The sequence below is a fragment of the Muntiacus reevesi genome, chromosome 7 (genome assembly GCF_963930625.1).
Source record: "Muntiacus reevesi chromosome 7, mMunRee1.1, whole genome shotgun sequence".
Classification (NCBI taxonomy): Eukaryota; Metazoa; Chordata; class Mammalia; order Artiodactyla; family Cervidae; genus Muntiacus; species Muntiacus reevesi.
Window position 1 is genome coordinate 6887227 of NC_089255.1, and position 14082 is coordinate 6901308.

Consider the following 14082-nt stretch of genomic DNA (forward strand, 5'->3'; position numbering starts at 1 on the left):
CAGCCATTCCTGCTTCCTCTATAACCCTTGCCATCCTCTCCACCCACTGTGAGTCTCTTACTAGATTATTTTTAAAGCAAATCCTGAACATCTTATTCCATTTCATCTGGAAATATTTCAGTATTCAACTCTAAAAGATAAGGACTCTTTTAACATAACCATAATAATCACACCTTTAAAAAAGCAGCCAAAACTTCATACTTAACAAAGTTAATAATTACTTGATATTATTAAACTTATATAGTCTACAGTAAGCAACCTCTTTAATGGCTCTCAGTATTTGTACCCTTGTATATGGTATTTATCCTTGAGTATGGACTGGATCCAGAGACTCTTCTCGTAAACAAAATACAGCAAACAGGTTGGGATGTGACCTCTGAGGTTAGGTTACAAAAAGACACTGGCTTCCATCTTATTCTCTCATCCTCTTTCTGTTTCTCTCTTGTGGAAGCCAGCCTGCCATGTTGTGGGTGTCCTTTGCAGAAGCCAACACAGCAGGAAACTAAGGGAGGCCCCCTGTCAACAGAGAGGAGCCAAAGACTAAAGTCAAAAGCCAGAAAAGGAACTGAATTTCACAGCTACCACTTAGATAGTGGCTCCTTCTCATGAAACCTTGAGATGAATGTTTAACTCCTTCTGAGTTAAGGAGTTAAGCCACTCCTCGACTCCTGACCCACAGAAACTACACAACATGTTTACTGCTTTAAGAAGTTAATACAGTTTGTGGAGTAAGCTGTCATACAGCAATGCAAACTAACAAACATGACAGTCAGATTTCCCTGTCTTTTTACAATGGTTTTGTTCATACAGGGATCCAAACAAGATACACACATTGCATTTGGTTGTATGTTTCTTAAGTCTCTTTTAAAATCTGTACGTTATGCCCCTTACAATTTATTTGTTGAAGAAACTGGGTTGTTTTTCCCAGATAGTTTCCCACATTTGGAATTTGAAGACTGCATGTCATTTCACATGCTCCTCTGTCCTATCTATTCCCTGTAAACCAGTTATTAGATCAAGAGGTTTGATCTGATTCAATTGAGGAGGCAATATGTGTACTTTCTACAGGAGATAACAAAGAATGTGGTGAGAAAGGCAGTCGTGCGCATACCATCTTTCACCCCTGCTAGGCCTTGGGTCTGGAACATTTTCCTACTAAAAGACAGAGTCCTCCCAGCCTGTACTGGACTTACCACCTTGTATGGGAATACACTTCCCTGTTTAGCCTCAGGGTGGACTCCTCTGTTCTGTTTAAAAGTGTAAGTCATATGGTGGTTGGCCAACCCCACTACTCCACGTGTCCTCTGTGGGGAGAGGATGAAGTCCTTTGTTCGGTGGCACCAGAGGGGAGTGTGCAAGCCACTGACCCTGCATCAGCTGCAGAGAGTGACTGCTGGCCATGGCGGACTGATGCCCACTACTGAAGCTAATTTTGCTCTCTCTCTTCTCTCAGAGTTAACAGTTTTAAGAATAGTACTTGGCACCATTCTATTTTAATCATTGGAGAAGTCATTATTTTGACATAGATCCTGACCCAAAATGTTGCTTTCTTTAGCTATTTTAGTCCAATTATTCATTGTCTCATTGTATCTTGCTTTATATTTTTCCCTTCTGCAACTGTACCCTTTATAACAAGTATTTCTTATCTAGACAATTCACGAGGACAGTGCTAGCCTATCTTAAAGGACAGAATGAACACTCATTTTGCAGGGTATTTTAATCAATTAGCCTTTATATGCACTTATAATGTTCAGAGAATATGATTTGACCTGAACATATATCTAAATCTATGTAATAATGAACTATCTTAGAAAGTGGTTCTGTTTAAATTTATTGAACAGGATTAGTTTGAGATGCATTATTTAAATGCTGTTGAGCAGTTAATATTTACCAGAGGCTGAGACAGAAATTAAGGATTGATAAAGGGTTCTCTCAGTGCACATATAAGAAAAATGAATCCTTGTTGTTGTTCAGTCACTCAGTCGTGTCTGACTCCTTGCAACCCCATGGAGCAGCACGCCATGATTCCCTGTACTTCACCATCTCCCAGAGCTTGCTCAAATTCATGTCAATTGAGTCAGTGATCCCCTCCAGCCATCTCATCCTCTGTCAAGAACAGAGGACAGAGGACGAGATAGAGAATAAATTCTGCCTCTAAGTAAACAAAAAACAAGCAAACAAAATCTTATTAGTCAGTGATTTAAATTCTTACAGATTAGTAGCAACATCTACCAAGACATAAAAGAAACTGGATGCATTTTCCAGTTTCATAAGGGTTAGGACCAAGTCCAGGCTCTCAGAGTACTTTTCAGACACAGTTATGGCATCCTCATTCTTTGAAGGCCTTGCTTTATGTAATTCCACTGGTCGTCAAACCCTTTCTCAGACTTTAGCAAAAGCACCTTAATAGCTGCAACATTTAAGGATTATTTAACTATGTGAAACTGTATGTTTTGCCTGTTCTCAACTCTTCTAAGACCTATTCTTCTCTTGTCGGTCAAAGTTGGAAGCTTGGGCATGAAAAACAGAATAAATTGCATCCAAGTAAGCAAAGAAGATGCAGGGAGGAAAAAAAGCAATGGCATTCAGCTCCAGCAATGCTTAGACTTTACTGTATTTCTATACCAATAAAAAGAACACTAATTTTTAACCCTGAGCTATGAGGTCTGAAAGAATGATGTTTATATGGCACTACAGAGAATCATTTCAAAGTGAATTAGAGGGGGAAAAAAAGATTGGTTAGCCATGACACAGTGAGCCATCTATAGCCTAGTTCTCCACTCATCACAACTAAAAACTCTAGTAGAATATTTTTTAAAAGCTACCTGAGTAATTTGAAAAGTAAACAATAGTAGTTAAACTGGGGACTGAAACTAAAATCTAAATAGCAGCCTTGTAGTAAGCGAGTCTCATGGTTTGCTTGAATTTTTTGGTTCAGTTTTTTGCTCTTATTTTTTTTGTTTCCAGCTTTGACCCTAAGCCTAAACCTAGCAGGGGCTTCCCTTGTAGCTCAGTTGGTAAAGAATCTACCTGCAGTGCAGGAGACCCGGGTTTGATCCCTGGGTTGGGAAGATCCCCTGGAAAAGGAAACAGCAACCCACTCCAGTATCCTTGCCTAGAAAATCTCATGGACAGAGGAGCCTGATGGGCTGCAGTCCATGGGGTCACAAAGTGTCAGGCACGATTGAGTGACTAACACTTACTTACTTACTTACTTACTTACTAAACCTAGAACTGCACAGTGGGCACAGATACCAAAAACTTCAGGAGAAACCCTTCCTAGCTTTATCGAGAAAATTAGAGAAAGGGACCCCTGAACACCAGAAGGTGTGAGGGAAGTCCTTGAGTTTTGCTGTTTTCTCTTTATAGCTTCAGAGCGACACTGCTACCAACTATGGTAGCTTGGACACTTAAAACTCAAGAGAAAACCTGTTTCTCTCCTCCTAGAGGAACCATACTCCCAAAAGTATGAAAAGAATCTATTTTTTTTTAACACTTTGCCCTGAAGATGGCCCCAGTTGCAGGGAACTACTCTACAATGAAAGGCTGACACTGAAAGAAATCCATCTTCCTGGTCACATAAACCCACATGTGGGGGTACAGGGAGGAGATGGTGCATGAAAATCCTGGAGAAAAGAAAGCAGGGAGGGGGACCATCTAATTCTGTATGTGATCCAACGTAAGTCTGAGGCGTTCTTAAAGGAACGATGCAAAGAGATAGAGGAAAACAATACAATGGGAAAGACTAGAGATCTCTTCAAGAAAATTGGAGATATCAAGGGAACATTTCATATAAAAATGGGCACAATAATGTACAGAAATGGTAAGGGCCTAACAAAAGCAGAAGAGATTAAGAAGAGGTAGCAAGAATACACAGAACGATACAAGAAAGGTCTTAAAGATCTGGGTAATCATGAAGGTGTGGTCATTCACCTAAAGCTGGACACCCTGGCGTGTGAAGTCAAGTAGGCCTTAGGAAGCATTATTATGAACAAAGCTGGTGAAATAATGGAATTCCAGATGAGTTATTTCAAATCCTAAAAGATGACACTGTTAAAATACTGCACTCAAAATGCCAGCAAATTTGGCAAACTAAGCGGTAGCCAAAGGATGGAAAAGGGTCAGTTTTAATTTCTATCCCAAAGATGGGCAATGCCAAAGAATGTTCAAACTACCAAACAATTGCACTCATTTCACACGCTAGCAAGATAATGCTCAAAACCCTTCAAGTTAGACCTCAATAATACATGAACCAAGAACTTCCAGATGTACAAGCTGGGTTTAGAAAAGGCAGAGGAACCAGCGATCAAATTGTCTTCATCCACTGGATCATAGAGAGAGCAAGGGAACTCAAGAAAAACATCTACTTCTGCTTCATTGACTAGGCTAACGGCTCCTACTCTGTAGATCACAATAAACTGTGGAAAACCCATAAAGAGATAGGAGTACCAGACCATCATACCTTACTTTTCTCAAGAGAAATCTGTATGAGGATCAAACAGCAAAAGTTAAAGTTTACATGTAACAGTGGACTGGTTCAAAATTGGGAAAGGAGTACAACAAGGTTTTATATTGTCACCTTGCTTATTTATCTTATATGCAGAGTACATCACAAGAAATGCCGGGCTGGATGAAGCACAAGCTGGAATCCAGATGGCCAGGAGAAATATCAACAGCCCTAGATAGGCAGAAGATACCACTCTAATGGCACAAAGTGAAGAGGGACTAAACAGCCTCTTGGAGAGGGCGAAAGAGGAGAGTGAAAAAGCTGGCTTGAAACTCAACATAAAGAAAACAAAGATTATGGCATCCAGTCCCATCATTTTATGGAAAATAGAACAGGAAAAGTGGAAGCAGTGACACATTTTATTTTCTTGGGCTCTAAAATCATTGCAGGTGGTGACTGCAACCATGAAATTAAAAGATGTTTGCTCCTGGAAGGAAAGCTATGACAAACCTAGACAGTATATTAAAAAGCAGAAACATCACTTTGCCAACAAAGGTTCATATATTCAAAGCTATGATTTTTCCAAGTCATGCATGGATGTGAAAGCTGAACCATAAAGAAGGCTGAATGCTGAAGAAGTAACGCTTTTGAATTGTGGTGCTGGAGAAGATTGCCTTAGACTGCAAGGAGATCAAACCAGTCAGTCCTAAAGGAAAACAACTGAATATCCATCGGAAGGACTGATGCTAAAAGTGAAGCTCCAACACTTTGGCCCCCTGATGTGAAGAGCTGACTCACTGGAAAAGACCCTAACGCTGGGAAAGATTGAGGGAAGAAGGAAAAGGGGACGAAAGAGGATGAAATGGCTAGGTAGCATCACCAACTTAATGGACATGAATTTTAGCAAACTCTAGAAGATAGTTTGGAGCCTGGTGTGCTACAGTCCATAGGGCTTCAAAGAGTCAAGACATGACTCAGCGACTGAACAAGTCTTAACCTCAACTCTGAGCTGTCCACTTGCAGAACAGATTCAAAAAAGCCTAATAAGGGCTTAGAGAATTGAACTATGATATTAACTACTTCCGAAATTCCAGATGAACCCCTGAATGGTACATGAGTCAGACAGACTCAAACAGCATAGTAAAGGCTTTTGGAAATTGGACTGATGTAACCACCACCCACAGAAGGCAAAATAGAATGGGCAGTCAGATCTAATCAGACTGACTGTCTCTTCTAACAAACAAAACTCAACACCCTCCAGCGGATTTTAACAGGAACAAGAGTACAAAATATAACATTCAAAATACAAAGGATATTATGCAGAATTACTCGACATGCAAAGAAAAGGAAAATCTGACTAATACTTGAAAGAAAAGATAACCGATTTGAATGCCCCAGCCTGTCCAGTCCAGATGCTGGAATTATAAGACAAAGATTTTAAAACACCTATTTAAATAATTCTCTATGAGATAAAGGTAAACATTTATCAAATGGGTGACAATGAAGTTCTCAGCATAGAAATAAAAACTATAAAAGAGAATCCAATGAAAATTTTAAGAAATATAATTGCCAACAAAGTTCCGTCTAATCGAAGTTATGGTTTTCCCAGTAGTCATGTATGAAAGTGAGAATTGGGGGATAAAGAAAGCTGAGTGCCAAAGAATTGATGCTTTTGAACTGTGGTGTTGGGGAAGATTCTTGAGAGTCCCTTGGACTGCAAGGAGATCCAACCAGTCCATCCTAAATATTCATTGGAAGGACTGATGCTGAAGCTGAAGTTCCAATATTTTGGCCACCTGATGCAAAGAACTGACTCACTGGAAAAGACCGTGATGCTGGGAAAGACTAAAGGCAGAAGGAGAAGGGGTCGACAGACGATGAGACGGTTGGATGGCATCACCGACTCAATGGACATGAGTTTGAGCAGGCTCCAGGAGTTAGTGACAGAGAGGGAAGCCCAGCCTGCTGCAGTCCATGGGGTCACAGAGTCAGACACAACTGAGTGACTGAATTGAACTGATTACATAATACTTGAAATTAAAAATTCACTGGATGGTCTCAACAGAATGGATATAACATAGGAAAGGCTAAGTGAATCTGAACACAAAGCAATAGAAATTATACAGTCCGAAGAACTGAGAGAGAAAAAAAACAGAAACAGTTAATAGAGCCTCAAGGATCTGGGAGACTATCAGAAGGTCTAGCATTCACATCATTTAAATTCCAGAAAGAGAGAAGAAAAAGACTAGTACATTAAAAATATATGAAGAAATCATGACAGAAAACTTCCCAAGTTTGGTGAAAGACATAAATTTACAGATTCAAGAAACTCAGTGAACCCCACCAAACAGGAAGAACACAGAGAAAATCATTACCAGACATGCCATAATCAAACTGCTAAAAACCAAAGATAGAAGGAATGGAAGCAGACAGATTTTAAAAGATGCTATATTACACAGATGGAAAATGTGATTTAAATGGGGAAGGAGGTGCTTGACTACAAGGGACAGTGAGCACAAAGGAGGGTTTGGTTTTTTTTAGTAACAGAACTGTGCTGGATCTTGAATGTAGTGATTATTATGACTTCATGTCCTAGTTAAAATGGTCCCCACATACCATTAAGAGCAAATGTTACTGTCTGTATATACAAAAGAGTCAGAAATTTGAATACCATCCTATACTGCTGCCCAGCTCTCATCCTCCATATCACGTCAATCACCACTTCCTACCAAATTTACTTTCTAAAGATTTCTCAGATTTGTCCTTTTCCCTCTGTTCCCACTGGTTCTGCCTAGCCAAGTTCTCATCAACCCAGTCTGTTACTACTTTGATCCCAAAGCTAACCTGCATAGCCGTGCTTTGCAAAAGGTAACCCATGCTGTAACAGAATCAACTTTAACCCAGACACTTGTCAGAAATGCAGAATCCCAAACCCCACTCTAGAACTCCTGAACTGGAGTCCACCTTTTAACAGGATTCTGAAGTGATTTAAATAAATATAAAATGTTATATTTATATAAAGTTTATATATTTTATATTTATATTTATAAAACTTCATATATATTTAAATAAATATAAAACTTGGAATTTACAAAGCCCCAATCCAGGGCATGAATGAGTGAATGAAAATCTGATTATGCTACTCCCTCACTTAAGATCTTACAGACTCCCTACTAGGACACATACAAGCTGTAAGAAGTCTCACATGGCCTTATCCTACCTTTCTCTCCAGGTTCATCTTTCACCACACCTATCACAACATTTAACACGTCAGTAATACTTAACTGTTTGCATGTTCCAGCACACATAACACAGTGCTATGTCTCACCACGACACCTTTACGCAGGCAATTCCCTTGGCCTGAAAACCTCTTCCTCTGACTTAATTCCTATTCACCTTCAAGCCTTTACTCAGAAGCCAACCCTGTATAGCAGACGGGCATCCACCTGTCAGTGCAGGGGACACGGGTTTGATCCCTGATCTGAGAAGATTTCACATGCCGAGGGGCAGTTAGCCCCCTGTGCCACAACCACTGAGCCAGAGCTGGTGTGCCGGCAGCCTATGCTCAACAAGAGAAGCCACCACAATGAGGAAGCCCATGCACCCCAACAAAGAGTAGCTCCCCAATGACTGCAACTGGGGAAAGCATACGTGCAGCAACTCAAGGGAACCAAACATCAATAAATAAGTTACAGAACTCAACCCCGCTCTGGGCTCCTAAACCTGCCTGCGCCTACCTCCAACCCTGAACTTCCCACACAATATTGAAACCATCTGTTTATGGATATCCTGGCCTGTAGGTTTATCAAAGGCTGTGGCCTCTTCTCTTTTATCTTCTCCGTGTACAGCACAGAGAACTAGCTATGTTTTTATGAAAGGAACTATCATCTTCTCTTGATTCTTATAAAGCTAGCCGTTTCCAGTTTGGCAGTAACCAGTTCCCCCATTGCACGATCGTTTCTTTAAAGATCAGGAACCGCCCCTTACACCTGAGTTAGGAGTCGCTTGAAGCCTAACGCATGAAGGGTTTAGACCCAACAATTTTGTGCCTGTGCAAAAAAGGCCCAGGGTAAGAAAGCAGGCTTTTTAAAAATGCCATAACGCCACCTAACTATAAAGCTCATTCGGTCCTAGGTGAGGGGTATGGGGAGGGTTTTGGGGTCTTTATCTACAAAGTTTTTAGCTCAGGCCTGGGCGCCCCACAGGTCTACTCCCGCCTGCACGCAGTCTGGCGGGGAACACCTCCCCCTCAAATCTCCGAGGGCCACCCGCCGCCAGGGCCCCGGCCCAAGGGCGGTCACCTTCTCCAGGGCAGCGCCTCTTCCTCGGGGTCGCTCTCCGTCACAGACCCCTCTACCACCGTTCCATCGCTGTCCCCGTCTGCGGCCTGGGAGCCTTCCTCCATCTCCACGTCGCACTCGGAGTCTTTCTTATCCTCCTTCTCCAACGCCTCCATTTCCGCAAAACCAAAAAAAAAAAAAAATTGTTTTTTAATTAAAAAAAGTAGAAATCACAAAACAAAGATTGTCCTGAGGGCCAGGAGAAATTATGAGTTAATAACATTCTTGGCGGGAGACCCGCCTGTTCTGCGAGTGCAGCGCCTCAGGCCGCGAGTGCGTCGTGAGGGAAGCAGGCCAGCGCCGCGGCGTGACCGCACGGGCCGGCAGGGGGAGCCTCACGCGGCCGCGCCGCACGTCGGCCCCGCCCCGCCCCGCCCCGTCACGCCCCGTCACGCCCCGCCCCGGTAGCGGCCGGAAGTTAGCCGAGTGAGCGCCAGAGGGCCCAGGGTTTCTCGGCGATTCAGGAAGTGGCTTGCTATCTCACCCTTTTTGCGCACCTGTCTTTTGGGGTCCAGCGGTCAAGGGACTGGAGCTGCGGCCGCGGGGATCAGACAGGAAGCGTTGCCGCAGACAGACCGCGGGGCGAGCCTGCCTAACGCTGCCGGCCGAGAGGGAAAACTGGGTCAGGTCCCCGTGCAGCGCCATCTCCAGGCTTATGAGCCGCAGACCCCGAAAGGAACTGTCGCCTCTGACAGACTTTTCTGAAGCCAGAATGTGATCTTAGCCCCAAGAGTGCTTTTGAGTCCACCAAGTGCTGCCTTTTTTACACCCCCTTCCCCCAAAGTCGCCTTAAGTAGGCAAAAACAAAAATATTAGAAGTTTTAAAATCACCAACTGATCTATTAATAACTGATGTATTTTGCATTTCTTTTTTTCCCCCTCATCAACTCTTTGGTTACCCTGGAATACAGATTGTGTAGGAAAGGCAGGTTAAATGCTTTATTTTTTCCCTTTATTAATTTTTATAATAATATGACTGCCTGAGTGAGTGAGTGATGGTCGCTCTTTGCGACCCCATGGACTGGAGCCCACCAGGCTCCCCTGTCCATGGAATTCTCCAGGCAAGAATATTGGAGTGGGTTGCCATTTCCTTCTCCAAATATGGGTGCCTAGCAACATCCAAAAATTACCAATTATTATTTTTACATGAAATGACTAGATTTTTATATATTTGATTTCAGCCTGTTAAAAAGTTTTACTTCAAACTCATTTAAAACAAAGCCAAGTGGGCCCCACCTGCCAAGTGAGAGGAAGACTCCAGTATGACAGGCTGCTTCTGCATGGCAAGTGTTTAGTACCCACTCTGGAATCTTCAGGGTCTAACCACATATTGAGTCTTGAAAGGTTTATCGTGTAAATGTTAGGAAATAGGATTTTCTGACTCCTCAATTTACTTCACTTTTCAGGACATGCAGTGGCTTTGTCATACTATTATTTTACTGTTTAGATCTTATTTAAGCCACTACTATCTAAAACAGTGGTTGTCTTTTAAACCTATTTGATGCTGGAGAAAGTGTGGAGAAAGGGGAATCCTACTCTGTTGGTGGGAATGTAAATTGGTACAGCCACTATGAAAAACAGTATGGAGATTCCTTTAAAAACTAAAACTAGTAATCATGCTTGTAGGCATATATCTGGAAAAGACAAAAACTCTAATTCAAAAAGATACATTTACCCCAATGTTAAAGGCAGCACTATTTGCAGTAGACAAGACATGGAAGCAACCCAGATATGCATGGATAGATGAATGGATAAGAAAGACACACACACACCGGAACAGTACTCAGTCATAAAGAGTGAAATATTGTCATTTGCAGCTACATGGATGGGCCTAAAAAAACACTAAGTGAAGTAAAGCAGAGAAAGATAAATATTATATGATATCACTTATACGTGGGAAAAATAATACAAATTAATTTATTTACAAAGCAAAAACAGACTCACAGACATTGAAACAAACTTATGGTTACCAGAGGGGAAAGTGGGAGATGGGGAGGGATAAGTTAAGAGTGTGAGATTAACAGATACAATGGTATATAAAAACAACAAAGATTCATTGTATAACACAAGGAACTATATTCAATATCTTACAATAACCTATAATGGGAAAGAATCTGAGAAAAGATCTCAATTACTTTGCTGTAGACCTGAAACACCATATTGTAAATCAACTGTTCTTCAATAAAAATAAACTAAAATTACCTATAGTTAATATACAAAAAAAAAAACTTATTTGAATATTCCTCACCTCAACCCCGTAAGCCAGGCAGAATAGTAATAAATACGCAAAAAACTAGACCTCTTTGTGTTTTTAACACCTCTCCACCTACATCCTCCACTATTAAATAATCCTAAATTCCCAGGTAAAAGGCTGATGGGGAATTTTATAACACATAGATCAGGCTGACTACATTTACATTCACTGATAATCTGAACACACCATTAACAGTGAGACAACCAAATATGTTCCTACTGGCAAGATACAATAGGAATAAATAGCACTACCTATGAACTAGTCTAAGCCCCTATAAAAGTTTAAAGCCTGAATCTAATCAAGTCTCTAGATCTAACTATCAGTTATATGAGGCTGGAGGGTGGAATAGCAGAAAAATGCGTTAATCCTAGCAAGATAAAATTAACCAAATCTAGAATGTGAGAAATGTAGGACAAATGACCTGGTTTATTTCAAAAATTTCATATCATGGGATAAAAAAGAGGGAAAGGAAATCCTTATTAGATTTAAGGTATCCCTAAGAATAGGGAAAACATTCAAGTGGTTAAAGAAGGGAAATGTTTTGCTGGTTAATATAAATATTAACACATAGTATATTAACCAGAAAACCTTGAGACATGTATCCTTTTTAAACCAACAAATATTGTAAAAAATTAAAGAATATAATTTAATTACATCACAATTTGAATCTTTGAGGAATAATATTGTGTAATAAATTCATAAAATGAAATCAAATAATCCTTCAGGACTTCAATTAAATTTTCATTTCTTAATTTTCATTTAAGCTATAAGACTTTCAAGAAAAAGTTCTACTAGGGAATTCTTATTTTAAAGGTGAATTAAAAGTAGAGTGCCAACTTGACCACCTCAGATTTCCATTAGGCACTGAAAATTTCAAATTTCAGGACCTAAATTTGTTTTGAATATCCGATAGCATATATGAAAGTGAAAGTGAAGTCACTCAGTTGTGTCCAACTCTTTGCGACCCCATGGACTGTAGCCTACCAAACTTCTCCATCCATGGAATTTTCCAGGCAAGAGTATTGGGGTGGGTCACTATTTCCTTCTCCAGGGGATCTTCCTGACCCAGGGATCGAACCTGGCTCTCCTGCATTGCAGGCAGATGCTTTACTGTCTGAGCCACCAGCAGCTGACTAATAGCATATACGCTTCGCCACAAATGTTCATGAGGATCAATGCCCTGGAGGAGGGTTGGGAATTAGGGCCCTTCCTTTACCGCCCTCTCGTCTTAATGGATGAGGCAGACGATAAACAAGTACATGAATAAATGAGATAACTCAGAGAGTGGTCTGTGCCTGAAAGAGAGAGGCTGCTGATGAGACACCCCGGTCAGAGACCACTTCTCTGAGGTGACATTTGACCTAAGACCTACAACATGAGCACAAGTGCAAAGGCTCTGAGACATCCCAGGAGTCTTCTGCGCCTGGAGCTGGGGAGGCGGGGGAGAGCAGCGTGGGACAAGACTCAGGCACCAAGCAGGAAGTGGAGCATGTACAACGTGTGATGTGATGAGAATTGCTTGGAAATGTGGATTTTGAAAAACAGGTCTCAGGATTTTGTAGCTACACAATATATGTGCCTTTTATAATGAAGATTCCTGCCTATAGCTTCATGTCATCCCATTCTATCCAGGATACTTTATTTTTTTTAACCTTTTATTTTGTATTGAGGTAGAGCTGATTAACAACGTGGTGATAGTTTCAGGTGAACAGTGGAGAGACCCAGCCATATGTTTACATGTATCCATTCTCCCCCAGACTCCTCCCCCATCCAGGCTGCCACATAATATTCAGCAGAGTTCCGTAAGCTATACAGTAGGTCTCATCAGTCATCCATTTTAAATATGGCAAGGTGTACATGTCCATCCCAAACTCCCTAACCATCCCAGTTACTTTGGATCCCAGAACTATAAGATTTGAGACTTTTATGGAAGGTTTAATTAATCATAAATATAATACAACTTTAATATCTAAGAAAGTAAACCCACATTTCACTTTATTACTTTATTTACCACCTCCCACAATAAAGGTAGAAAAAGTATTTCACTGACTATTTCATGGTAAGTATTTTAAAATACATTTTCCTAGAAGAACACTCATTTTCTCAATGATTTGGATTTTTAAAAAAAAAGTTATTGTTCATCACCCCAAACAATTCATACGGTGTTTAGCACATATCAGAACTGTTTTGTGAGTTGAAAATTACATGAGAATATTATGCAATCAGAAAAATCAGGATATGTGAGACCCTTTCTCAAAAACTGCAAAATGTGGGAAAACAAAGAGACAAGTTTGTACAGGATTAGATGCTGTTTCAGTACCTAAATTTGTTTTGCAGTCACATTATAGTTGATTCACTGCAGAAATTTGCCAACCACAACTCCCACAGGCTATGTCCTTCTTAGTGCAGAATTTAATACAAAAGTTCAATTTTACTTTAAAATACCATACATAGAATAGATATGAAAATATTTTCAGAAAGTTAGAAGTACTATGAAATTTAAGATAGTAGCCTGCACATGTACACGCTAAGTCGCTTCAATCCTTTCCAACTCTTTTCCACCGTATGGACTGCAGCCTGCCAGGCTCCTCTGTCCATGGAATTTTCTAGGCAAGAATAATGGAGTGAGTTTCCATTTCCTTCCCCAGGAGATCTTCCTGACCCAGGGATCGAACCCGCGTGTCTTATGTCTCCTGCATTGGCAGGCAGGCTCTTTACCACTAGCGCCACCTGGGAAGTCGTAAGATAGTAGCCTAATATGCAATTAATATTTCATTTTTTAAAAATCTGAAAAATAACTAATAGCATCTCTTATTCTGATAATAGACAAAAAAAATTTGTAGTGAAATCCATAAAATCAGCAAAGGATGACTGCAAAAACATTCAGCATTTCAAAAATGAGAAACAGAGGATTAGTCATGCATAGTAGTAAGTTATAACAACCCTCCCTGACCCACTGCCCCAGGACGCCTGCAAGATGTTGCTATTCTGTGTGATATTTACTATTATAGTTATTCATCGTTTAGCTCTATTGGACCATG

At 40.7% G+C, this 14082-nt stretch overlaps 1 protein-coding gene across 1 annotated transcript in view; it reads right to left on the reverse strand.

Annotated features, from left to right (window-relative positions):
- ANKRD31 (ankyrin repeat domain 31) overlaps nucleotides 1-8852 on the reverse strand; it is a 121441-nt gene extending 112589 nt beyond the window's left edge. Inside the window, 1 exon segment of the mRNA XM_065941561.1 lies at nucleotides 8749-8852. Within this exon segment, the coding sequence (XP_065797633.1) occupies nucleotides 8749-8852 (104 nt within the window).
- Between the last annotated feature and the right edge of the window lie 5230 nt (nucleotides 8853-14082).